Source organism: Aythya ferina, assembly GCF_964211825.1.
Source record: "Aythya ferina genome assembly, chromosome: 11".
NCBI lineage: Eukaryota > Metazoa > Chordata > Aves > Anseriformes > Anatidae > Aythya > Aythya ferina.
The window spans coordinates 12,040,799-12,068,763 of record NC_140307.1 but is presented as its reverse complement, the minus strand read 5'-3'; the positions used below and the strand labels follow the sequence as shown (position 1 = coordinate 12,068,763).

The window sequence follows — 27,965 nt, the reverse complement described above, 5'->3', positions numbered from 1 at the left end:
ACCTAATCCAACTTCTGCTTCCCAACACTCAGAACAAACACAATTTCAAAATTACATCTGTATTTGTGAAATACGTCTGCACTCACTTACAGGCATTCTTAACCTGGTCCTAGGCAATTCCTTTACCTAAAACTCAAGCGGCATGGATACAGAGCAGAGTTTTCTACCCAGAGCAGCACACTTTTCAGAGTTTGCAGTATGTCAGCATCTCACGAGATCACTGGTTGCAGCACACATTCAGAACATTGGAGACCTGCAACCAGTCCACATCTTAGACTTAAGAATTTTACCTTTTGTAAGCATAGCACCTGACCTAGCAAACATCCTTTTCTGCAACAGATAAGCAAGAAGGACACCAGCTCAACCCACAGACAAGTTAATGCTAAGTTGGGGTGCCTTTGATGGAGATAGCGGGGAGAAATTACAAATAGGATGGTGTGTTCAGTGCAAGAACATCCATACTGCTTTAGCCATCTGTCCTGTGTGTTAGTTAAATAGTGCCTCATTGCTCCAAAAAGGGCTGAAAGTGTCGAGGACTGTGTTGAAAGCCTCTGATCTCACGCAGGCCTAAACCTGGATGCAAAGAGCACCTGTCAGGTTTGGTGATTTGTTGTTGTTTCACCCTCTGTCCTGCAGCCTGGTCTCAAAGCTCCCATGAAAAATGGTCTTCAGAAAACAGATGTCTGATTTAACAATCCTTTATTGAAATACATTTTGAACTGGGAGAAGAGGAATTAAATCTAAATATGAAACTCAAGCAAAATTGTGCATCTTTCTAACCGGTGGTCCAGGCCAACAAAGTTATTGATAGCAACCTTAGCTTATAGTTTTTTAAAAGCCATTCTGTGGTAGAATGTCTTTCTTTCCTTAAGGCAGCAGCTGGTTCAAACCCCCATTAATATGATCTTAATTTATTAGAAATTCTAGCTGAAAGAGAAACCAGCTTTTACAATTCCCTTAGTTCAATATCAGTTTCTACACTGTAGATATTTAAGCCACTGCTGCTTAATTTAGTAACATTTTCATTATCCCCAAGGATTACTCAAGAACATTTACAAGGAAAACCATTTGTGTGAATTGTATGGCTTACTGATAATTTGGTTTAGGCTCTCTTAATGGTATTCTCTCTCTACCTATATTTGATATATATATAAATTAATCACAAAGCTTTTTTATTATTTATTTTAAATTCATGGTGAACCTCATCTCCATTGCATGTGCACTTCTGAGGCATAACCTCCCAACTGTAATTCAGTTATGGATGCTTTGGCAGATGGATCTCATCTTTGTCCCCCTAACACCTCACCATTCAGGGCTGCTTTGTGATTGCTTCTTTGGTGCCACAAAAACCTGTTTGTAAACTATACAGCATCTATGTAACAAAGAAAGTGTCTCCACATGCTAAACAACGGGATTGCAACTTACTGATGCTCCATGCAGAAGAACCTCCAGAGGTTCTGCAAAGAAACTACACCCGTTCCCAGTTCCTCTCCCCCGTCTGTCAGCAGGGGGATATCGTGCTCTGATTGCTGACTGTGCCACACTCACACCTCTGCTGCACAACAGCTTCAACCAAACCCAAGTTACTACTGAAATGAGCGCCTGGTCTGCAAAGCCTCCAGGCCAGCTGATGGGCCTGCAGGTGGCTGGTGCCAGAGGGCTGCAGCTCTCCGCAGGGCACCAACACAGCCCTGATCTTCGTGCCCTGTCTCAGAGACTGCTCTGTGCGCTCCAGCTCTCGCCCCCACCCCAGGAGTTGGGCTCTGCTCAAATGCACACCACCAGCACCGAGGGCAGCCGCCTCCCCCATTGTATGAGAACAGGGCAAACAGCCCTCCTGGTCTTAGAAAGAGGTCATGCAAAAAAAAAAAAAACAAAAACAAAAACAACAACTATTCACCACCTACAGAGTAAGATTTTGCAGAGGAGCAGCTGTGAGCTGGGACAGGGGTTCTGCTCAGCCTGCCAAATAGTGGTGGGCAGCAGAAGTTAGACCACAGCACCTTTAAGTATCACAGAAGTGTGATGCTTCGCAGGATGTAAGGAACATGTTAGTCTTGTGGAAGTTTATATGTAGTATTAAAAATGATTTCTCACATCTAGATGGGCATGCTTGGTCTCCAGGTAAAGCCTGAGCTAGTGATGTAGTCTTAGGACAACAGTACAATCTTGTCCTTCCAAATCCATGCGTGTTTCTCAGTATTTCTTGAGAACTTTTTCATTAGTAATGCGACAGCTGAACAAGAATTTCAGTCACATAGGCAGAAATGACTGAAAACTATACCTATATTCACATTATCTCATTGAATCCACAGTTATACAACTCCGTAAGCATGAAACCATACTTCAGAAGAGCAGCAAGGACTACTAGAAAGTCTTTTCAGCTACAATGGTGAAGTGCAGAAATACCGACGAGTATTACACTGAGTTAGCTCCAACACCTTCTCCGCATCAGACTCATCTGACTGTATTTCTTTTGTATCACTTGAGCAAAGATCGTTAATGGAAGTCACGTTACAGTTTCAGCAGGAGGAAAGAATGTCTAAAAAGCTTCAGTATGCTTTTTAGTGTTAATAGCCTCCCCAGCCAGAGTTTTGAGATAACCAGGACAGAATACTGGTGTCCCAAATATGAGCCTTTGACAGCAGCAGGTTTAATGCAGCATCTTCTGAACCTGTAATTGAAGTGCTGCCTATTATCAAGATACAGCACAGAGCTTAATTAGAAACAGAAATCAATAATGATAATCTAGAAGGTATGAGAAAGGTTTTAGCAATTTTCACTGTAGGTTCGGATTTCTTCCTGAGATTTGTTTCCAATAATAATGGAAGCTTAATGCAAAAGTAAGAGTCACCCCTATGTATTACTCTGCTGTTACACGGTTTAATGCACTTTTCCAACATCTATGGTTTCCTGAGGAGGACGGCCTCCTCTCGTCTCGAAGTATCTGCTGCAGATGAGATCTCATCAGCTGTACTTTAGGAAGATAAATCTAACACTGTAAGATGTTAAGGCTCTTCCTTCCACAGTTGTCGTGCATACTTTTTCAACGTTTTGTGGGATGTTAAGAAGGGTATGGTGGGCTGTTCAAGGGAAAGCAATCATGCCATACAGTCTAGACTTAAATCACAACCCTATTTGTCTTAAGTGGAGAAGAACAATAACAATAGGAGGTATGTTGGTCTTCAGAGAAGTACCAAAGCACAATCATCTGCAAACCTCAACTGCGATTACTTGGCTCAGGATGCAATTAGTACCACAGGATACCCATACCCTTCTAAAACATCACACAGGCTCTCCACAGAAGGCAAAGAAAAGCAGAGATTACCTGAAGACACAAGACCTCCAATTTCATTCATCTTAAGAAGCAGAATCATTCTTAAAACTAAATGCGGGTCTTCTTCTGGGTGCGCCAAGCCTTGCCCCAAGTGTAGAAACTGAATGTCACCATCTCAGACGTTTCTGCCCCTGACAAGGCAATTAAGTGTGCTGCACCGATGGTGTAACATTTCTGCTGGTATCACCACCAACCAGCTACAGTTTGTGCTGTGCTCTCACAACAATCTTTTCAAATCTGATTTGTGTCACTGACTATCAATTTAAAACCTACTGGCTAGACAAAATATAGACTTTATCTGGATTTCTTTTATTATCTAAATTACTACCCAGCACTTGCACAGAAAGTACAAAGGAAGGTGTTCTCACACGGAAGGAAAAACACCATAACTTATGTATTTTTTGCTAGAATAAGGATTCTTCGTTAGCATAAAGCTTTTAAGCTACACTGAAAATATTTAAGGCATTTCTTTTCAAAGCACAAAATTGATAATTTTATCAAAGCACTTCTACATATGATTTTTTTCCCCTCTATACAATTTGCTCCAGCAGCATAGATGAGGCAGCCATCAGACTACTGCTGTGAGCAACCTGAAATGTATCCCTAAAGATACCTAAAATAACACTTTTCTTTTAATTTTGGTATATCAACACAGGAAGGCATTTAAAGCACGATATTTAAGATGCATCCAGACACTGATTGCTGTCCTAGATGACTGAAGAGCCTGCTTTCTACAACTGAAGAACAATGAAAGGTAATAATACAGACAACAAAAAAAAATGAACAACTCTAAATCTTCTCACACAATTGGGAAGCATCCAGTGATTCATTTTGAAGACCTCAGACCTGCCATATCAATGTTTTAAGGAAAAATGAAAATGGAATTGTGTTTTGTTGTTTTATTATTTTGCAGTTCAGAATTAACTGCAGTAAATATTTCAACGCAAAGAGAAAACTCCCCCTAAACTCATTATCTACAATGTAAGTACCAAGACAGGCGGCAGGAAGCTCACACAGCGATCCAACTCGCGTCACAGTATTTACAGAACTCCCAGGGGCTCTGGGCACCATAATAAATTTGAAATATTTCCCAGATGAAAAATGAACTTATAACCTTCCCGGTATTGCACTGCCACTGTGGCTCTTCCAGGCCACAGGATTCAGACTGAACAGAAGCCAGCCGACAGCATTTTCAATACCTTTACTACTGTTTCCCCAACTTTTCTTTCACCACTTTCCACTCTTATCTCACGGAAATACTACAGATTCTTTCATTGCTGGTGAGAGCACAACAGATTTTTCCAGCGCTCTCAACCCATTACACGTGTTGTGAATAAAGCCGGGACCCAGCACTGTTCCTCCTGCTGACAGGAAGGGCAAGAACGCTGTCAACACAGAAATCTGACATCATACCAAAGGTTTTCGGACAGCGAGTTATTGCCTACCCTAACAGGAAACACCCTACCCTGGCAATGGTACCCACAAGGTACTTGGTCTGAGACCATGCCCACACATCATGTTTTGTACCAGAGAGTAACTTGAAGAAAAGCACACAGCAGCATATGCCTTTTATCTGTTTCATACCTGTCCCTGAAGACCATCTCAGATGCAGATGGGATTCAGAAGCATTAAGCTTTAGGGGTTAGGATCATCCCAGCCACGGATCTCCCCCCCAGGACATTTCATGTTTTCTTCCAGGTTCAAACCACTTCTTGAATGCGCAAGTCAAAAACATGATGCAGGAATCACGGGCATGTGAAATCTCAAACTGCACAGATGTAACCAGAAACCTGTATTTTCTGTAACTTTTTGGTGCAGAGCAGTCTGGTGAGCTCGCTGCAAGGTGCCTCTGTACTTCAAGGCAGTGTGTACCTCTCTCTTTTCAAATAAAATGCCAGAAAACCACGCTTCCAACAGATCCATCCTTGAGCTGTTCAGGCAATGGCTACCTAACCCATTCCAGATCTAAAATAATCAAACTAGCCTAAAAGGATCTGTTGAAGTTAAATAAAGTTACCTCACAAACAGCAGCTGAACCAGTAGATGACAGAAGGGCCTCAGGAGGAAAGAAATGGGGAGGCAGTGCCCACTATTCTTGTGGAACAGTTTGGGTCACTCAGCAGGAGATACAGAATTAATTCCTTGCAGCTGATAGAAGCTGTGCAAAGTACCATCATCTTCCAAGATGAACTTCAGACTTTCACCATTCTGAAATTCCTGTGCATTTCTCAAAACAAATCTTTGTACCCTAGCATAGACTATCCAGACATAGCAGAGGGCTGAAATTCAAAGATGTTCCACAGGTAAAGGTACAAAGAACATCATTAATGAGAAAAACAGGTCTTCCTTTACAATCCATTCTTTTAGCTTCCACAGTGTAGGCTATACAGAAAACAGTTTTTTCTTCTATCCAACCCCTCCTGAAATGTCCATGATTTCTCAACTAAGCACACTTTCAGTGCCACTATTACTTCTACCGGTAGCAAAATATCATGTCTTCCTATATTCTTAGGACCTGTATTGCATGGCTTATGGATATTCTTAAAACAGTCTTCAAAATGTTCCATTCATTTTCCACCATCCTTTGAATAAGAATTAAAAAAAAAAAAAAGTTTGCCTAACTCTAACTCCAATATATAAAGGGATAAAAGATTTATTATTATTTTTTTTAGAATATACTTCTCAAACCTTAAATACCTTTATAGCTAAGTTGTATAATCATTTCCAGTTAAAGTCATTTTTTCAGGTTCAGTCCTTCTGCAATATAGGTAAAGACACTAAATTAAGTACTTAAAAAAATATATTAGGACAATATAAGGCTCTGCTAACACTTTCTAATTACAAAGGCTAGCCTGTCCAAAGGACTACTTCCTAGCATGTGGAAACAGATAGCATCTTTAAGTGTCATCAAAACTGAGCAAAATGCATTACTTGAAGGTAACATTTATCTGAATTCAAATGATGCCAAATTTAACAGTGTAGTGGGCTTACGTGCATGAAATTACAGGGCTGTTCAGTCCATGTATTTGTGTGCGGTTAGAAATAAGCTATCTCCCATTTCCCTTGTGCAAAAGCACAAGCAGCACAGCAGAATTTACCAGTTACTCACCACTGGAGTACAGTACGCGTTTAGATGTGAGGCAGGAGAAGGTATGCCACCCTTGGGGGATGAAGGGCAGTGACTCTGTCTCTGCAGCCAGGGAGGGCCAGGTATGCATCACACCCCACAGCAGAGGATGCACAGCAGCTTGCTGCCACTGGTTTCGCATCAAGGAGAACACATGTGAGCTTCCAGGGGTTCATATCCGTAAGAAAGGTTAGAGAAAAGTTGCTTTGTTCCAAGACCAACCATTAGTGAGCACTTTTCATTCCATGCACAATTTAAGCTTACAACTGGATAAAATGGTTGTTTCTAACTACCTGCACATATCAGTTGGCATCTTGCACTGCAGGGAAATCTCAGTTAAGAGTCATCAGCAGGAACGCCATTTCACTTTAGCTGTCCTAACACTGTCAAATAATGCCATCTTACCCACACCTAAGTAGAGATTTACAAATGACTCACTGAATTGCCATCATGAAATATTAATCAGGAAGAAAAAAAGAGATTGACTGCAGTAGTACTACTTTTATTATGCTTTTGAAATCTCCAAACAAAAAAACACATAGGTGCTTCAAGAGATGCAGAAAAATAGACGAGACATGGGAATTAAATACCAAAGTCCTAGATTTCTTGTATGAACTTCTGCCAGACTAATTCCTAAGAATGACAGAAGAAGCCTATATTAAGCAAAATCATGTAGTTAGTCGGTGGTAGGAGATGACAATTTTTCTGTTCTAGAAGAAAATGATACAATCATCAGGTAACAGTTACTCAAACTATTCAACCCTTCAGCAAATTATAGTAATGGAGAGATACAATTACTCTCTGCAGTGACCTCTCAAAGTAAAGTAGAATTAAGTAAGATTAGAACTAAGTAATAAAACCAGAAATGCAACTTCCAAAATGCAATCTGTATAATCTTCAATATATTTTAATACCGAGGCATTAAAAGAAATCAATTTTTTTGTGTGTGCCGGGTGTACAAGAGAAATTCAGCATAAAAGAATTGGCAGAATATATTCTAAATCGTTACAATGGAAAAAAGAAATTACTTGCATTAGTTTAGATAAGTATCAAAGAGTGATCTCAAGATCACTTTTATCCCCAAGTGACCCAGCTGCATATCCTACATTAAGGCTATAATCTTGGTCCTATCTTTGATTTTCTTCGCTTAATTGTATGATACCATTAATAATATTAATTTCTGCCACTGCCCATAGAACTGAAAACCTCATGCCAATTCTGTAAAATTGATAATTTGGAACTGAATTAAACACAGCACACAGCGAGATACATTAAGCCATCATAAAGTGCAATGAATCACGAAGCCCGTAAGTACTGAAAGAGACACAGCACCTCTCTTCATTCCTCAGCCCAAGAACCAAGATAAGAGAAATGGCTTTTGCTGCACGACCAGAATTTGCTTTCAAAATACTTAAGTCAAAGCAGAGCTATAGTAACACCAGTCCCCAGAGCAGGTAGCAGTAAAACGCAAGGTGAAGCCTAAATTAGAGGTAACTAGTAGGGAAGAGCGCAAAAGTGTCAACCGACCACATGCTCTCGAAACAGTACACCCTCTGCTATGTTCACCAACAAACGTTGCACCTTGTCAGTGTTCAGTTTTACACAGAACTGGACATGGTTATATGGCTGTGATGCAAAAATGCTGCAGATACCAATAAAAGCCTTACTTTATACCCTACTCTCCTAACAAGGTAGGCTTCATCCATTCAGTTCTGAACAGCTCACTGGTCAACTCCCCTTGAAAGCTTGCAGCCCCTTCTTTATTTATTTATTTTTTTTTCTCCCAAGCTAATTTTTTCCAGTTATTCTATACCAGAAACACAGCCCTTTTCCCAAGTGCCAGGTAAGGCATGTAAAACGTAAGTAAGTACACCTCAATTACTAAAATATGGCAAACATTTATACACTGTTGAGTGTATGAAGAGTAAGAACTCTGCTAATAACATGCCTTTGCATTACACTGCATGGTATTAGAATCTAAATTACATCATATTTTTGCCATAAATGTTTTGACTATAGATAAGCCTTCCTTAGCAGTTCCTCCACGATTACTTATTCTTAGTCTCTTCAAGACTTATTGTGAGGACAAACCTTCTTGTACCACAATCCCTTGTAAAACAACTCAATTGTCTTACAAGGACAATGCATACTGTCACCAATGTGACACACAATTAAATTCCAGCTGAAATATCTTAAACCAATGTAAAGCTCCAATTAAAAAAAAACTTATTTGCACAGGTTATATAAAAGGCTTTTAAATCAACATTATCAACATTTCAGTGCTGTTTCTATTTAAAATAGCTTTCCTGAATAAACAAAACAGTTGCACACACAAAATAAAACCTGGTCTTACAAAATAACTATCTCTGCTCTTATCTTCTGGCAAGTTCCTTGAAAACAGCAGTATATTTAGGACTATAAAAAAAAAATACTCTGTATGATTTCAAGGAGGAACCTAAGAAGTATTTCACATTACGTGAGCTTATACAGCAGCTTTTAAACACACTCAAGTGTATTATATAAGCAAATTCCTCATTTGAATATTTATGAAATCATATGCAGTTCAAATAATAAATTAGAGTAACATAACTTGCAATATCCACAGCATACTCACGTTGGTGGTTTTTTGTTGTTTTTAACTGGGGCATGAAGAAAAACAGCTGACAAACTTCAAGAGCTTTTGCAGCAAGGTGTTTAAATGATTGTACACGAATAAAACTTACGAACAATAATTCAGAGATGTGTTCTCTCTGAAAATTAAATATTCTTCCTACCTTGCACTGCAAGTTCTGCTTGAGCTTCAATCGTCTCGTTCCCATTATCTGCTATGCAGGTATACATCCCCACATCCTCTTCCATAACTTCACTGATCACCAGACTGCCTCCCGCAAGAAACAGAAACCTTTCGGAGCTGTGCAAAACAGGACAGTGGGGTAAATTGATGGACAAATGGATTTAAATGGACAAAATGATTTAAAAACTGATTTAAGTTCACAGAGAAGCATATACAAGTCCTTTGCATTAAATGGCTAAATGAACTTAAGCGTTCACACACAATATTTCTGAGTGCCATTTACAAGGAGCATTCTCAGAGAAGAATTTTTAACTAGATAGTCATGTTCCATGTTTTGGCATCAGATTTTACACTAAGATAACTACCTCAATTCCAGGATTACCTGCCAACAGGTCCTAACTAAGAGGAAAACAGAAGTTTGTCATGAAACTATTTTGGGAATCGCTTGACAGCAGTTCAAGGACAGTAAGTAAAGAGATGCATACGTATGGTATTGTTGTTATAGCCAGAAAGAAGCAGAAGCGTTCTATTATTGAGCAGGAGAAAAATTATTACACAGGATAAATAGGCACGTTAGTGGTAATCAAAGACAGTCAAGGACAATCCTTTTCCTATCTCAAACAAGGAAAATCTGTACAAAAGAGCATCGAACCAGAGCTGTCAAGCTGGCACCACCTCCTTCCCTCCCCTTCCTTGTATTTTTTATTTCATCTGCCCAGGTAAATTTTCAAAATGATGCTCTATCCGGTCCTTGAAGTTCATGGTCTGCTTATGGACATTGACAGTCCAAGAATATGTAAGGGCTTTCCAAACACTGCTAAGGGGAACAGAAAATGCCAATAAAGCTCGTTCTGCAAAGAGTATGTTAGACACATTAACATTGCACTAAAAGTGTGCCTAAAGAAAAGCAAGTGAATTAGGCAAGTGCCTTGCACTACTGATTTTCCCCATAGCCAGTCTCCAGAAAAGTGAAATCACACACACATGGCATGGCAGCAGGCTAAAACAATCCAAAGTTACTAGAAACTGTCACATCAGCCAACAGAAAATCCTCTAAGATCTACCTACTTGAAGCACACAGTACTGTTTACATGACTTTATCAATTCTGAATTTGACCAGCTTTCTACTTCAGAAAAAGTTTTCTGAGATTCTGAGCTGTAAGAAAGGTGAGCAGACAAAATGCTCTATTTAATGTCCTTACACACCTCCTGTACTAACTTGAGGTTACTGTCAGTATTGGAGTTATTTGTCAAACTTCAGTGTTTCTCCTTTGTGTAGAAATGTGTATATAGTTCTCAGCCATCTAAATCAGGGGCTATGCTTTTAAAAGAAAAAAAAATATTCCAATTGATTATTTCCCTCAAGAAAATTTAAAAGACAGTCCATAGTCTACCAAAATGGGATCCAAGTTCATTGCTGTTAAATACATGGAAGAAAAAAAAAATCACATCAGACTACGTGGTGATTCCATTCGCATGCCTTCACTGTGGAATACTTCTGGGCTTAAACCAAAACTCCTTTTGTAATAAAGTAAAAAAATATATCTTAATTTTGCAAGGATAGTAAAGCATTTCCACAAAAGAGTGAAGCAATCAGATTTCAGACACTGGAGACAAAGAATCAGCTTAATATAGAAGTGATAACATAATTTAAAGTGTCATTAAAAACAACAGAGATTGATCATTCAAATGTCAGGGAACAGCAAAATCAAATTCAAGCCTTTTGTATGTATTCCGTACAGCCTTCAGTTACCATGTTACACACTCCTAATACACAATTACTTGAGCTACTTTGGATACCTAACTCACATCTTTTTTTTTTTTTTCTCCTGGATTTCATTATCACATAATATGTAGTGAACCTTTATTAAAATGCTGCAGTCAGTTCTAGCCTGAGGTTTTGGCTTTTTTTCCCCTTTTAAAATACCATTCCCAAAACATCTTCTAATCTCTTTGCAGTCTTGCTGAAGCACAGCAGATAAAATCAGACAGTAAATTAGATTATTTTGTGAATCTACTACCAGAAAAATCTCCATAATTACTCTGCTATGTTTAACCTTCACTGAGTTGGGCAAATGTAATTCACTTAACACAAATCACTCAGAGTGCCTGGCAAACAATAATATATAATAATTAAAAGATCACATATTCATGTGAGGTATTAAGGAAAAAACCCTGCATTAAGAATGTGTTCATACAACTAAAGACTTTATTTTAACACATACAACAACAGCACAAAATTAACACTTAAGTGCAACCTTAGCTTTGCAATTTCCTCGCTTTAGAAAATGATTAACCATACAACAGTTTTCTGTGGGCACTTCTTAATCATATAAAATTTGGCTAAACTGAACAGCCCAATAACACTGAAGAGTTAGCTTTACTTCAACAGCGTTAATAAAATATAATTATTACTCCAGGTCCTTTCAACTGTTTATTTTCAGATTAGCCATCTCATTTACTGTGTTGGTTTTTTTAGAATAAGATTTTCTTGTTATGATTGCATTTGAATTTCCTTCCATATATATATATATATATATATATGCATGTACAAATATGAATTGAGTTGCACAATACGTGGTGCCTGAGCACAGACTTGTAGAATGGTGATTTGTGTGCTGTGCAAGGGTTTCCAAGTAGAACATCCAAACATTTGAAACTCCCAAAAACTGAAAATCCATCTTGGCAGCCACTTCAAGTGGAACCTCACTTTTCAACTTCAGCAGCATCAAGAGCATAAAATCACTCCTGCATTTACTAACAGACCCTCACACAGTAGGATCCTTAGCCAGACATGTTTCCGGAAAAAAAAAAAAAAATCACGGCTTCAAAGTCAGCAAAACTGGAGAAAACTATTCAACCTGTATAAAACATTTCCACTTGAGCCTTCTGTATCAGATTATGCTGGCTGTATGGCAGACTGAACTTGTTTAGAAAAAAAGGAAGTAATTTTTATACTGATAGCTTCATACTTAGTGGTTTTTCCCACTTCCTTCAATTCTCTATCTTCTCTGATACTGGCACAGATATTACTCATTCTGAGCAAATAGAGGAAATCCATCTGAAAAAGCAGAATGCACGTTCAAATTGCTGAAGTGCACGTATGGCAGGTCCAGTATGCATCAGTATGGTATTAATAATAATCTGGTGGGTTTTTTAGAATACAAGATCCTATACAGATTCTCCTTAGAAGTACAGTTTCACAGTAAAAAACTTAATTTTACGTTACGTTAATTGCCATAGTTAAAAATAAAAATACAAGACTATGTGCCTAACCCACTTCACAAGGAGAAAAAACACAGATATGCTGAGTTTTGTTTCCTAACCTCATAGATACACACACATCCAAATATTTACACGTGCATTTATATATATGTACATTTAAGTCTCTGTATTGTTTGTAGACAAAAAATACTTTAAGAGATTTTGAAAGGCAGAAGGTACATGAAAAAGCAGTCCACAGGAAAATGATCCACTCCTTGGGATAAAGAAAAGCCATGTTAATAACAAAAGTCATACTTTTACATAACACGGGGACTTTAATACAAATTAAATACAATTTGGCTACTAAATTAACAGAATCTGCTAACAAGCTAAGGTACCTATTTCACAGCAGTTTAACTGCAGGCTTTACTCCAACAAAACCTTAATTCTTGGTTCTAGAGATTTTTCAGTTCCTCTGCTCAAGAGAATGATATGACAGCTGTTAAGGCAAACCGAGTTTAAGCACTTTTTGTTGTCTGCTGTTTGAATCACTTCTCTGTTAAGCTGTTAGTCATGAGGAGTAGGCTTAAAGTGATCAAACTGCGTGGAAACTCTTCGTGAACTATGAAGCAAACTTCTTCCTACAGAGTGGGAGAAATAATCAAATTTCCTCCTTTACATGCATTAAAAGTGAACTGTATAAGGAGTACACATTTCACTGTAAGGAGAGAAAAAAAGCTGTGTGTTGGAACAACTGAAAATAAAAATAATCAATTTCATCAGCAAAGTAAGGTAACTTTATTCATTCATGTTTAACCAGACTAGAAAGATTCTGTAGTACATGAATTCTGTAGTATGTTAAGACAAACCCAATACAGTTTTCCCTGTTCAAAACCCCTTTTTTACTCCTTTCTGGTTCTCTCTCTGAACAGAAGAAAACACCTATTTCAAATTGAAGGGAATTCTTCTTTGTCTTTTCAACTTTACCTTCCTCAGTGAGCACACACGCAGAGGATGTGGCAACCAACAGATTCCAAAAATACACAGGCACCTGCAGTTTGGTGAGAGGCTTTCCTGAGAAGATGCATTAACTCGTTCATACAGGAAGAAAAAGGTGCGATACTGCAGGTCTGTGACTGCTGGCTGGGGCCTGGCAGAGAACCTACACAGCTCAGTTGTTGAGTAGACAGGTTCTTAGTAAAGAAATGTTTAGTAAAGAAAACTTAGTAAAGAAAACTGACTGTCTTGTGGCTCTTGTTCTTGCCTTACCAGGGTCCACGTGGTGATGGAGAAACAAGAAACCATGCTTTAGAAGTGAGCTGGTCATAGCACACACAAGTGCTGTTCTGGCTGCCCATAACAAGAACCTGGCATACAAATCTATAGTCTATGGATTTGTACTGAAGCATAAATTCAACTGGAAACCATACTTGTAACCAAAGTGAAACAATGCTAAATTTAATGCTAAATATTCTGAAAAATCACGTCATGCATGGCTCAAATTGTGCGTATATTAAGATCAAATATGCTTACTAATATTACACCTAAGCTTGCCAGTTATAAGATTTCTCACCAAATTTTGAAAAGCAATAGAATATTTGGGAAGCCCTCACAACGACATGTACAGAAAAGCTCATAACAGACTCAGCAGCACTGTATCCAGAGGAAGAATTGATGTTTTGAGCTTTACATCAAAAAAAGTGAGAACAAAATCAAGCAAGAGCTCTCCAGGATGTGAGCTTCGCCTTCCTTGTGTACTGAATGTGACATAGCTTGGAGAAAGATGGCGTAACAGAGGCGGGAGGCAGCCAACATTTGTAAAAATATATGTAAAATGACGTTATGTCATAAGAAAAACAAATTAAGATCTTACCAGGCACATTCATTTTGACATTTCATCATGCTCAATTGTGCAATTCTAATGAGACTGTGCCATCCTTTCTATGAGAATGATTTCTTACATTTACAAAAATGAATCAAATATAATCACGGGCCATCAGATTGACATCAACACAATTTCTCAGAGGTATTAGAACCGTTAGTCATTACCTGCAGAAGCTTGCATTTTCCTGATAAAGACAGTTCACACTACAAGCCCATAGACTTTTTAATATAAGAGTTGACAAAAAAAAAAAAAAAAAAAAAAAAGATGTATTGCTACTGCTGTTGCTGTAAAATGACTTGTGTATTCCTCCAGCTGCACCAGGTGGTAGCCATGCCGTAGCCCACAACACAACTTCACCTCTCACTGTTTCATGACTAACTTGTTTCTTCTACATGAATCTCACCAGCTTGGAATGATATAGAACATCAACTATCTGGTTATAATTTTCTTGTTCTTCATAGGATTTGTTCTGCTTTTTAAATACGTGTATTTTTTGGACCACATTGTTTTGAATGAATACGCCAGTGGCAATGCATAATAGTTTTCACTTAACACACTCTTGGAAGCCTACACTTTTTCTTTTTAAATCATGCCTAGCATTTTGATATTCTGCTTTAATGAGAAATTATGAAATTCTTCTTTGAACACTTAAATTTTTAAGGGACACGTAGATGCATATTGGACATTTCCATCACGGGAAGAGTAATGTGAGCGCAGGAATCTCCAGAGATAATATGCTAGCATGAAGACAACTTTGGCTTTTCTGCCATGTCCTCATCCCCTTAATTGCTTCTTTTGCTCCAGCGGCAATCTAAAAGTAATTTACTCTTAATAACTTTCCTGCTTCAAATATGATTTCTTGGTTTCAGATGTCTATAAAAAAAGGTACTAGATGTGACTGTTCTACAAGTCTCATAACTACCCTGTCATAGTGCTCAGTCTAGCAACCCTCCACCATTTGAAAGCCACGATCCGTTTTACCCGTTCAAAGACTGTAAGAAGAGTAGGAAACAAGTTAGGCATGCATCTAAAATTGTAACTCTAGCTGTGTTAGATTCTTACTCTTACATAAGCAATATGTATTAACCATTACTCACCCTTCTGTAGTAAGCTCTTCTTCATTTCTTGTCCACCTGACATATGGAGTTGGAAATCCTACAGCAACGCATGGGAAAACCGCACTTTGCCCAGTAACTTTTGTAAGCGATGATGGCTGCCTTGCAAAGACCAAGCTCTGTGGCTCCTCTGGATCTGCAAGTATTTTGTAAATGACAATGAAGTTACCAGATGCAGAATCAGGAGGTGATCATACCAATAAAAAAAGTGTCTAATTTTTTTCCTGCCTCTACACAGGACTGAATCCTTGGTGCTACCTACAAAAGCTTCCAGCAAAATACTCTCCCAGCCTCCCACAAGAAAAGCTCTTTACCATTTCCTCCAGACATGCAAACTGATTCAACACTGTCAGGATTCTGACCCCTCAAACTGCCTAGGAAACAATTTCAGCTAAAAGCTGCAGCCCTGAAACAGAAACTTCCATCAGATAGTCAAGATTTATGAAAGAAAGAAAAAAAAAAAAAAAAAAAAAAAGGTTTGACATTGTCCTCTGACCATCACCACAAGGGCGTCTAGTAAGAACCTACATATAACAAGCTTACTTCCTATGCTGGGGCCAAAAGCTATGGGGAAAGAACATCATTATACAAATCCAGGATCATTTTCATTTTCACCTTACTCTGCCCATCCAGCCCAGGAATACATTCTACAGAATGCACTGGACTCAGGCGTCCCCATTTATATCATACTTCACTTTATCAGGTAGCTGCTTGAGAAGCTGCCATTATGCACGTGAAAATCAAGTTGCCAAAGCAGAAAGTGAACCCTAAGAAAACGCAACAATAAACTAGACAATTTGCACACTGAAGTAATGCAACCTTTGTCCTAAAACAGGAATATACCACACTTTTCCATCCCTATAACGGTGAATCCTCTCAATTAGTTTGGGCTTTGCTTTGATTTGGACTGGATAGGGCTTTGCTCCTTTTTTCTTTTCTCCTCCCTCTTTAAGAAAAAGCAAAAGCAAAGAGCATATTTACTCAGTCTCTATCAGAAAAGGCCTTCGTAAGAACTGAAAATGTACCCACCGATAAGTACTGTCCAGTAATCTATGCCTTGCACCATAATTTGAACTACATGAATTCCAGATGCAGCATTTCTGCTACATTCATTATCGTAAGTCCTCCACTAACAGCTCAAAAAACTCCTTTGTTTGTGTTACATTAATTGCTGTACTCTCAATACTCAGATGCATGCTTACTGGTTTGGCACCAAGTAAGTTCTAGAACTGGAAAAAACCCTCAACCTTTTATCAAAAAGTTATCTTTGACCACCTAAATGGAGGAATACTACTCTGTGACCACACCGCTTCTCCTCCCTGAAGCACCCACCATGTCCATCAAGCATGGTATTTGGCCCATCTCACCTGGGACCTACACAATACTTGCTGGAACTTTTCCAAGTTGTTGGCTTTGGTGTTCTCCAAATATTAACTGAGCATTTACAGCCCTACACCAAAGGCATGCGTGTCCTTCAAGGTGTAACAAGAAGAGGCTGCCAAAGTATTCAAGAGAACCAGGGCTGATGGAAGTCATGTTTCAGGATTGTCCTAAGCTGAGGGAGCCAAACTCCAAGTGATTTTGGATCACACCATCTGTCCCAGGCCCACGCACAAACCATCACAGCATCTCCGTCCTCATTTCCTATTAGAGGGAGCTAGTCTGCTTGCTCCAGAAATAATACCATGTGTGAACAGGCAAGAACGCAGTGAGAGTGACCCAGAGCAGCATATGGAGCAAACCAACTTGTAAAAAAAATGGATGTAACAGATTGCCAGCGAGTAATCACTACACTGGGGAGAGGAGCTGGTCTCATTCACTGGAGACAGAACTTGCTTATCCTCCAAGCTCAAAAAAAGGAGTTGAGTTCCCAGGTTTGTGGAAGTAGGATTCAAGAATTATGTGGTTATTTTTCTTGCATTCCTACACTTGGAAGTACCTGCTAATTAAGGAGCAGCGCTCAGAAGTGCGTCCTCCCGCATCGTGGCAGATGAAAGGCAAACTGAATGCTCTAAGGAAGCTTGCTATGAGGAAAAGTACTGCACTGTCCATGGATGAAAATCTGTATTATGCAAGCGTGTGTTGGGCTTATTTCAAAGATTTAGATGCAGAACATTGGAGTGCCTGTCATGCACATATCAAATAATGATTTAAAATTGGAATAACGCCAATGAAGAGCAGATTAATTCAAATCCTTCAATCAAATGCATCTCAAACCTAACAATTATGTGGCTACTCAGGATTAAAAGAGCTTTCTGTGCAACGTTTAATCCCACTTTAAAAAAAAGTGCCTGCTGGGGGGCTTCACAAAGCTTCACTATTGACACTTCTAGACTCACTACCACGTAAGGAATCAGCATTATTTGTATCTGCAAGTAACTGTCTTAAGTCACCTTTAACAACACATTACAGAGATTCCGTCTGTATCGGGAATCAAGAATTCAGAAAGATCAATGCAATACTGAAGCATATTACAAAGTCTTTAATTGCCAAAAATCAGAAAGATCTTAATATTCCTTTGAGAGTCTGTAGAAACACCAAGACCAAACAAACTAAAATAATTCAATTAAGTGTCTATCAAAAAAGCGCTCTTCTTCAAAAATTATTTCCTTCATTGAGGGAAGATGAACCTTTTTTTCCTCCCCCAGAGGTGAAGAACTTAATGAAACTAATACGTAGTTTAAGCATAATTTATTACCTAAGCCTAGCAGACGCCTCTACTCTAAAATGGAGACAGGTGCAATAGTAAAATTGGGGTATTTTAAACAAAGAAGTGATATTGCCATGAGAAATGGAAATATTCATTGAAAGGGATCTCTGAAGATGTTTGATGCAGCCACCTGCTTCAAGTCCACTGTTGCCAACAGTAGGTAAGGTGAATCATGATATTGCCCAGCCTAGCCCTGAAAACCTCCAAAGATGGAGTTTTAGCTACCCTCTCTGGCAGTCCTCCAAGCAGTAAAAATTTAATCAGAATTCCAACATGAAGACTAAATCAGATGAGACAGCATGAAGCTCTGGAAATCATTAAGACAACCATTACAAAACACAACCCATGTTTTCCTAGTTTGGGAAAGAGCGATTCCCATTCCTGTCTTATTCTTGGTCAATTTTCAAAACTCTGTGTTAGAACATCTGGTAAGACACAGTTCTGTTCAACAGTGTAATACCGTTTTAGAAAAAAGCAGCGTTTCAACATTCAGTGAGAATTGGACTTTTGTTCTCATTTTAAAAATCTACATATTTCAAAACAATATGCATAGCTAAACCTCACAAAATAATGGGATTCATGGTCATCCCCTTTTTGGGATCTGGAAACTTCCCCAAAGGGGCTAGCATTTAAGAATCAGAAGTTCGTCAATACTGGAATCATTAAAGTGCTTCAGCATCCCAAGAGCAAGGGACAAAGCAACAATTCATTTTGGAAACTTCAACAATATTTTAAACAAGGGACTCAAGTCTGAGGAACTTACACATCACTCACAACTTTTTAAGAGAATTTTTACCCTGAGAGCCAAACCATCAAATACGGCAAAAACTATTTGCATGTCTGACCTATTTCCAACCACCGCAATGAGCTCAGACACTGATAACTGATTTTGCTTTTCTGTTTTCCAGATGCAAAATTCAGGTTAGTCTTCCCGAGAGCCAAAATGCTTTATAGTTTAAGTGCCTGCAGTCATTTTAAGCTACTTGGAAAAATAGCTTCCACAATGCATATTAGAATTAGTGCAACTTTAAACATATAAAAATGCAACATGGGGGATTCTCACTTATTGCCCTTGCAAGCATTCTTACTTTCAGTTGGTTTTGGTTTCCTTATCAGTGGACTAATCTTTACCTCTTTTTTGAAGAAAAACAGATTAATACCTGGAAGAATTTTGAGCTCCGCTTCATCACTGTATTTAGGGGTCCCACCACTTTCAATGATGCAGCGATAGAGTCCTCCATCCGTATCAGTAGCATTACTAATAATAAGAGCTCCACTTGGTAATTTAAACACACGATCATCCAGAAAGACTGGCTGACGATCCTGCTCCCACCTCACAAATGGTGCAAGGTCAACATTGACTTCACAGTTTAGGATTGCACTGTTTCCTTTGTAGACAGACGATGATTCTGGCTGACTGGTGAACCTGGGAAGACCTGCAAATAGGAAATACAAAACTTAGTAAAGTGACAAGAATTAGAGGTACTCTGAAGGTGACACCAAAGCTTCCAAGTACAGGTCAAGATTCACGAACCTTCTATAAAATAAGAAGTATGACATTCTCCAACTCTTTAGAAATCTTAGAATTTGATAGCAAAGTGATAAAAGTGATAGTATAAAGGCAAATAAATCAGTTGTTTTAGAAGTAAGCAAATGTTGGAAAACAGAAAAGTCTTTGGAGTCCTCAAAAACAGGAGCAGACATACCAGTAACCTCCACTTACTTCTCCAGAGTTGCTGCTTAAGAAATACATCGCACAGCACACCAACATCAAGACAGTATCTCTGCCTTGTACAGTATAATAAGTTTGAACCATATTTTGTAAAAGCCATGAGTTCTCATATAGCATTAACGCACACGCCCCCTAGTATACACTGGGACATTGTGACACTGAACAGATAATGCCACACAAGAGAAGGCTTCCTGTAGACTTTCCACTCTGATGTTTACAATGCAGGCGACATCTTAATTTACCACATACAGAACTATATATAAGGAGGTTTTTTTTTCCCACTGTATTTTTAGATATCTAATATTAAAATTATAAGATTAGCTATTAAGAATTTAAGCAGAAAAAAGTTTAAAATATTTTCCACAACTTTGTCACCAACCACGTATAAGTAAAGGTTTAGCTCACAGTAAGTAAAGGTTTAGCTTCCCTGAAATTTTAACCAGGCCACAGAAAGGAGCCTGAGGGCATTAAAGGACCAAATCTGACTGAAATTCAATGAAAAAGGGATATCCCTTTGAAGCTCTCAGCTTCCCAAAGCCTTAAGCATCGCATCATAAGGTAAAAATCGCATTTGCCCATAAGAAAATCTTTATCTTTCTCACATTAGTACCTTTGAGAATGGAGTCTCTTCACAAGACAAAGCTACGGCTGCAACACCAAAACAGCAGCTCTATGCACAGAACACATTCATCTCCCGAATAAAAAGGTTTTCCACAACAACCTCCTGCACAGGATATGTGATAGAGCCTCTGACAGGAAGACCAGAGGCCTCCAAACAGCTTTGTGGTTGTTTGGGTGCCTGGTGCTGGCAGCGAGGCGGGTGCCATGAGGCGAGGCGGGCACCATGAGGCGGTTGCAGCTGGTTCCAGGCGGCCCCGTCACAGCCAAGCCCCTCAGCAGCCCGAATGCAACAACAGTCTCCAAGGAGGATTTCTGGTCTTCTTTATGCTCACAGTTAAAATTAATATTGTCATAGAAACAGCCTGTTGGCACTCTTGACATCTTGCCTTTTCTTCTCCCTTCCTGCTTCGAGGAGATTTTAAGCTTTTTCCTTTCAAGTCACTACACTGTGTGCCTTCAGTGCAGAAGATGGAAAGCAGGACTGGGTTACACAAAGGAAACCATCCGAGCACAATTATTCTGGCATAGGAGCAGAACCAGCTGGCTCTGGTAACCTCTAGCTCAGGGCTGCTGCCCACGGCAGGGACCCCAGCACTGAAGGCACCGACACCGCCATCTTGCAGACATGGCTCAGCTCTCTTACTGCCTGGCTCTTCAACATGAAGGGAAGGAGAGGGGAAGGACAAGTTACCTACCTTTTGTGCCCCCATTTCCAAGAAAATAACTTTACCATGTGTGGTATATCAGTTGCATACTGGTGCTTAAACTCTATCTCCTATAGTTTTTCTCTGCCTATCTTCACTAAACACCACTGCCTCAAAGAATCTATACCAAGTTGCTTTAGTTAAACAGTATTTTCCATCATTTTAGCTTGAATCCCTACTTAAGGAAAGCCCACAGGGTTTTCTTGTGTTTTTGTTTGTTTGGTTTTTAAACTTAGAACATTTCTTTGCTCTCCAATTTCTGTAGAAATCCTTGGAGAAGCAAGAAGCAATATCTGATGTCACATGTTCAGGCTTTTCCCACCTGAATAAAAAACATTGTTGCTTGGACTGTAAAATTCTTAGTTATTAGCACCCACTAAGTGCAAATTTTAATGTGTTTTTCATAAACTTTTAGGATACGTTATTTCCCATAGAACAGTAAGCCTGGAGTAAGCCTGGACCAGGCCAACAGCACTAATGACAGTGCTCTGCAATCGAAGCCAGCCACATAAGAGAGATTTATTTGAGCAAACCCACAGAACACCATCTTCACATCTTATATTAAACCTATATAAGACCTCTAGTAAAAAGACCAAAATCCACAAACCAGAGAAGAAGAGGTCAAGAATATTGATGCAATGAGCTGGAGCAACATAGCTGGTCTCTAGGGCTAACCTCTAGTGCTACAGAGAGAAACAAAACAAACATAAAATATGCATATGACTTGGGGGGATGTGAGGGGTGGATATACAAAACCAGAGATCTTCACAATCCTTGAGAATATCTGAGCAGACTTCTAGTACACTACATCTCCAACATTTAGATCACTTCTGTTTCGACAAGTAATTCCTTCCTCGCACAGGTCCACCTCTAAACACTGCATGCTTCCCCCTCCCCGGAGAACTATCTGCAGGCTCCTTGCACAACTTCACTCCTCTGAGAAGAAAATAAGTTTCTAGTTTCCACTCCTACTGTATTTCCAACCAACTTCTAGTCCTTTCATCTTGACCTTGTTTTGGTATTAATTATTTTGCATCTTTCATATTAACCATTACTCCCTCCCTCTAAGGTATTCACATGAATAAAAATCTTCTTTCAACTTTCCTTCTGCTTAGTTAACGAAGCCACAATCTTTAGTTTCTTTTCCTCATTCCTCTAACCATCCTAGTTATCTTCCTTCAAAGATTCAGAATGGCAGAATCATTTGCGAGGAAGAGACCTAGGTAGAGTATGGTCAGCTACGAGGTCAGAGTGGACTATTCAGGAATTTGTCTAGTCAGATACTGAAAATCCCAATGCACAACCTATTGTGGAACTGCGTGCCTTCACAGGGAAAAAAATTCTCCTCAAATCCAGTCAGAACCTCCTTTATCCTTTGCTTCAACTGGTACCCAGCACTTCACTACTAGCTAAACAGAGACCCAATGATTTGATATGCCTATTGCCATTTAACATTTGATTAAAGATGTCCAGGTTAGTATCACAAAATTGCTTCCTTGTGTTTATTGAAAAATATCTTCCCTATAGATTTAAGAATCACATTAGCTCTCTGTACATCAGCAGATGATAGTCAATCTTGGAATCAACCAATATAACTAGACTTATCTATAAAATCACCAGTCCCTCCATCCCAGCTTAATACAATACCAAGGATATTGCTTGTATCTGCATGACTTTGCACACTGTGCTAAGTTTCACCATCATTCAGTCTATAACCTCATTTAATTGTTCCTATGAGACCAGCAAGGCTTCAGCAAGAGTAACAAGGTCCTCCAAATTTGCCGCACTTGCTATTTCACAAGCATCTCATTCTTACACCAAAACAGCTGATGAAGATGTTAAACATTATCTTCCCAAAACCTAGTCTCTGAGGCCTCTTTCCGTTCTGAAAATTTGCCTCTCAATATAAGCCATTAAGTTTTCATAATTACCTCAGATTCTTATCAATCTCAATATTCTCATTTAAATTTCCATCATTTTGACCTTCAATAATTTCTAACAGGAGAGCATATCAAAAGGCTGTGTTGTGGCATGCCTATGCCGCTCTAAGACATCAATTGCTTCATCAAGAAATCCAAATGCAAACCACAGACACAAGTCATGTTACAGTTTAGCCTTTTGTCCATCTTCCTTTGTCTCAATTACCCTCACCTTCAAAATCCTTCTAGCAAGGACATACTGTTGGGATCAGACTAATTGGTCTAGGATCACCCTTTCCCTTTTTGGGCACACATTCTGCATCAGTTATTCTTCAAGAAGAATGCGCTAGCCCTGCATTCACAACTCATTAAGAATATTTACTAACAGACCTGTAAATTAAGGCAGTTCTTTCAGCAGCCTGGACAGGAGATCTGGACCTCCTCATTTTGTCAGATGAGCATTGGGACCTGTGCTTTCATCTCAACCATTGAAATTTTATTTTCACCCAGTACGGTCACTGTATTAGCAACCTATAGCATATGTGAGAATGTTAGCAGAGGACTAAAGCCCTGCAATTTCTAATATACAGTTCAATTACACTTTATTTTAAATCGCTTATAAGTACTATTCGCTTTTAGGGCCAGAAAGGCATTGTATACTCTGTTGTGGGCAGGCCCTCCATTAAGGTTAAATAAGCTTTATTTAAGATGGTTTCATTACTCGCTAGCAATGAAATTACAGTTCCTTTTTCAGGTCATCTTAAATGCCAGTAAAATCTTTATTTGATCATACTTTTGTATGGTTTTATGATATATAATTTTAACCCAGGTCATAATTTTGTCTCAAGAGCAATTTTCTCTTATTCTAGGATTACTTGCAATTTGCACTGCTTAAAAGTCTCCATTGTGTAGGAGGACCCTTTTGCTTGAACCAACAGACAACCACAAAACAATGACGACGCATTACAAAAAGTATTCAAAAAATAAGCTTCAATTAAAATTAACTCCCAGACTTGTTTATAAATACAATAGCAGGTCCAGAGCACTGGCATACAACCCCATAGCAGTATGCTGCTAGAAAATACCCTGCCATCCATCAGCCTAGAGTCTTTCAATTAAAGAGCTTTTCTTTTCCACTTCAAAGTATCAGTAGAGTTCCTGCATTTCCCTAACTTTTCAGCACAGTTTTCAAAACCATGCCAGCTAATTCAGTCCATTTAAATTGTGTACACATTTTTCAAGCTACTCTTCAAACTTAAATTTTGAAAAAAAAAAAAAAGATACATTTTTCTCATAATGGTTTCTATTTCCCAGTCACTTCAATCAACACATCAAAGCAAGATGATCTATTATAATGAAAATTAGTTAGATTTCTAATGAGAAAGCAGCACCCACTCTTCACCCACATGTTGCAAAGCATTCAGTTGAAGATATTACCCCATCATTTACTGAATGAACATAATGATAAATGATACTTTGGGGTTCTGATATTAAAGATAATTTTTTCATGTTTGTACGTACATTAATCATTCCATGGCAGCACAAATATATTATGTATCGATTTTAGGACACTGCAGGAAAATACTCCTGACCTAGCAGGAACGTGGGTTAATAAACTCAATTTGGGAGGATGATTTTCCATTTGGAATGTTGACTAAAAACTGGCAGAAGAACACACAAGCAATAGCGCAATTCTCACATGTATACAATAGAAATCAGATGCACCACGAACTTCAAATTTTCTTCTTGGACAATGCAAATGCAGGGGTGTGGGAGAAACAACCCTGTCCCTATTTTCTCCTTCCCTTTTGTCTCTCCCCCCACCAAAAGACCAGAGCGATGGTAGGAATGTCAATGAACAATCTACTTAATGCAAATTTGTTCCATTCAAATTGTATTCCCAGTCTAAGCATTGCTGAGATTTGTGGCCCATTGTCTTGATTTCTGAAAAAGCAATGACGTGCCTAGAAGAGCAGTAATTCCCATGCTCCTGGAAAACACAGATGGTAAAAATTCTGGCTGTAGTCTGCTGCCTTCAGCAGAGCCAGTATTTCATCTCCTGTACTTTCCAGGAGAAGAGGAATTCATTACACTGAGCCAGATGCTAATCTAGTTCAGCAGTCTCACTGCAGCCACAGACAGTGCCAATCATTTCCAAGAAGGCTGAAAGAAAAAAAACACATCCCATAATCAACAATTACTAAACTACTCACTCCTGTGACAATGTTCCTCCCGACTTCAGAGGAGCTGCTTGCCTTCTGCTCTGAATACCATCAGCAGTCACTGTAAATGTTCAATTTTTATTTAACGTGGATGCTATTACCATACATGTTTAATCCTCTTTAGAATCCTACTAACCTTTTGGCATCAATCTTGCCCAAGCAAGACTGCAAAACAAAAATAGGGAAAAAAAGAGTAACTTGCTCTTCTCAAGGGCAACAGATGGCTGCACAGGAATTCACTTTTTCCCTTGCCTATGACAGGTTTGTATACCTTTACTACACAGTTGCAGGCCTGCTGGATCAAATTTTCACAAACATTTTTTGTTGTGTACTTGAGTCTCCTCCATTGCTACTCTACATAGCAGAATTTAACACAATATTTTCAGAATTAAACAGTTCTGAAACACCCTACTGTACATGTTTACACAATTAACTGTTTCCCAAAGCTGGTTTCAGGCTTTTTTTATGATATCCCAATGTACTCCGCAAATGTTTTCTCCCATATTTCCCAGATTATTTCTATTTCAGTAGGGAAAAAGCAAAATGCTGGAGTAGCTGCAAGTTTTTCCAAACTACTGCTTCCCAAATGCCTACCACAAAAACACTGTTGCCCAATCTTACTCAAGTTTCTTGTAACTTACCAAGCTTTAACGGTATCATCTACAAATATTGCCACCTTACAGCTAACAGCTGGCACCTTACGATCCTTACACATTAAACTGTTCTGTTCATACACAAAGAGAATGAGAAGGATTAAACAAACCACTGATAGCTTTCAGAAATTTTTCATTTTCCCCCCAGTTCTCTTTTTCCTAATCAAATCTGAACTGCAACAAATTAATACCTCTATTACTACTTCGTTAATTAAAATAGCCTCTTGGGAAACATGAAGATTTTAGCAACATACGTAGGTGAAAGTGTGTAGAAACATGATGCCCTATTGTTAAAATCGCTACAACATCTGTTATCCTCTAGTGAAGCAGAGGATCTCAAAGATGTCGCATATTTTGTTAGCGCATCAGCTTCGCGCCCGAACCCTGTTAAAAAATTATTAAGTCCAGCCATCTGTGGACACTTCATTAAATTATCACAGCTCCTCTTCTTTTCCTTTGCTTGAACATTATTCAGCATCATTTGTCTGAGTGGCAGAGGTGTGAAACATGTTTTAAAATATAATTTTGTTAGTAAGACATACTTCTTCAGTCTCACTAGCAAACAGATTAAGCTTCATAATTGCAAAACACTCATGGAGAACAGAAGTCCAGCATTACCTGAATTAAGATAAAACCAGAAGCTTCTTACATGGAATATTCTTCGAACTACAACTTGAAAGAAAAAACTTTAAGTCTCATTGGCTAAACTAAAGCAAAAAGCATGTGGAATACAAAAAAGGCACGAAAAGTTTCAGTGCATACTCAGAATTCTGACTCTCAAACACAGCCTTGGTGAGATACGTAATACGGCACATGCTGACTTCATACTGTAGTGATTTGTTAATGTATGCCATGACCAGAACTGAATAAGCAGGGGAAGAAGGAGAGGATGTCAGTGTACATATCAGTAAGAACAAACACTAAAGCATACAGCTATATGCATGTAATGTGCATACATTCACTAACCTGGTGTGATGCCAGATCTTTGGAAGAAGCATTCGAACTAGAGATATTCTGAGGTCCCTTCTGAGCTCAGTTATCCTATGGGCTATGACTTGGGGAAACTATACAGAGAACTAGAGATAAAGGAACAGCCTCAAAAACATTTCACAACACTGCACAAGGAGGGACAGAATTACATCTGCCAGAACAGACTTCCAACAGGGAAAGTTCAAGAAAAACTGATCGTGCCCTGGAGCACAAGGTTGGATTACAGGAATTCTCAGGTTGCCATCAAGCCCCTTGGACTTAGATCTGAGCATTGCCACAGAAACACAAATTAAAAAACAAAGAAACCACATATACAAAAATTTAAGAGGGTGCTTTGACTAGTAAAATACATAAGAATATTATTAAGTTTTACCTGGCAAAAAAAATAGTTTTTCATAGAATTTATTTGAAACAAAACACATTTTTATAGTTGTCTTTTATGTACTAGTGTTATTACTTTGCAAAATTTAATATCTTGGAAGCTCAAACTGAAATACAACAGCATAACACAGCCACGTACACTGTAAAGAAGCTTCTTTCCACATTGCATTAATGTCAACATACACAATAGTATTACAGGTCAATTCTGATTTTCAATCAGAACACAGACATCTCAGAGCACCTTCTGACCTCAGCCCAACACTGGAAACAAATAAATAAGATCCTGACTTCCTACGGAACTGAAACAGCTCTTTATACCATGTCAGCTGCCGACTCCTCTCGTGTATGCTTGATGAAAAGAAATGATACAGAAGATGATCCTGGTGAAACCACTGGACTCGTGACTGACAGCATAATATCGAGCATGAGACAGGTCACATTTCTAGAAGTGACTTTATGATGCTATTTTGCCAAACACTACGTTTGACAGAAGTCCTAGTATTAAAGTATTAAAATGGACCAAGAAAAAAACAGACATGATGTACATCTTGATACTGTATTAACTGGGGTG

General features: G+C 38.7%; 1 protein-coding gene across 9 annotated transcripts in view; it reads right to left on the bottom strand.

Annotated features, from left to right (window-relative positions):
• NEO1 (neogenin 1) overlaps positions 1–27,965 on the bottom strand; it is a 189,663-nt gene that overhangs the window by 94,662 nt on the left and 67,036 nt on the right. For all 9 annotated transcript variants that reach the window (XM_084532530.1, XM_084532527.1, XM_084532529.1 and 6 more), the window contains 3 exons: positions 19,333–19,608; positions 15,445–15,598; positions 9,239–9,375 (listed from right to left, as the gene is read on the bottom strand). In XM_084532530.1, coding sequence (XP_084388656.1) covers positions 9,239–9,375; positions 15,445–15,598; positions 19,333–19,608 — 567 coding nt within the window. The remainder of the gene's footprint in view (positions 1–9,238; positions 9,376–15,444; positions 15,599–19,332; positions 19,609–27,965) is intronic.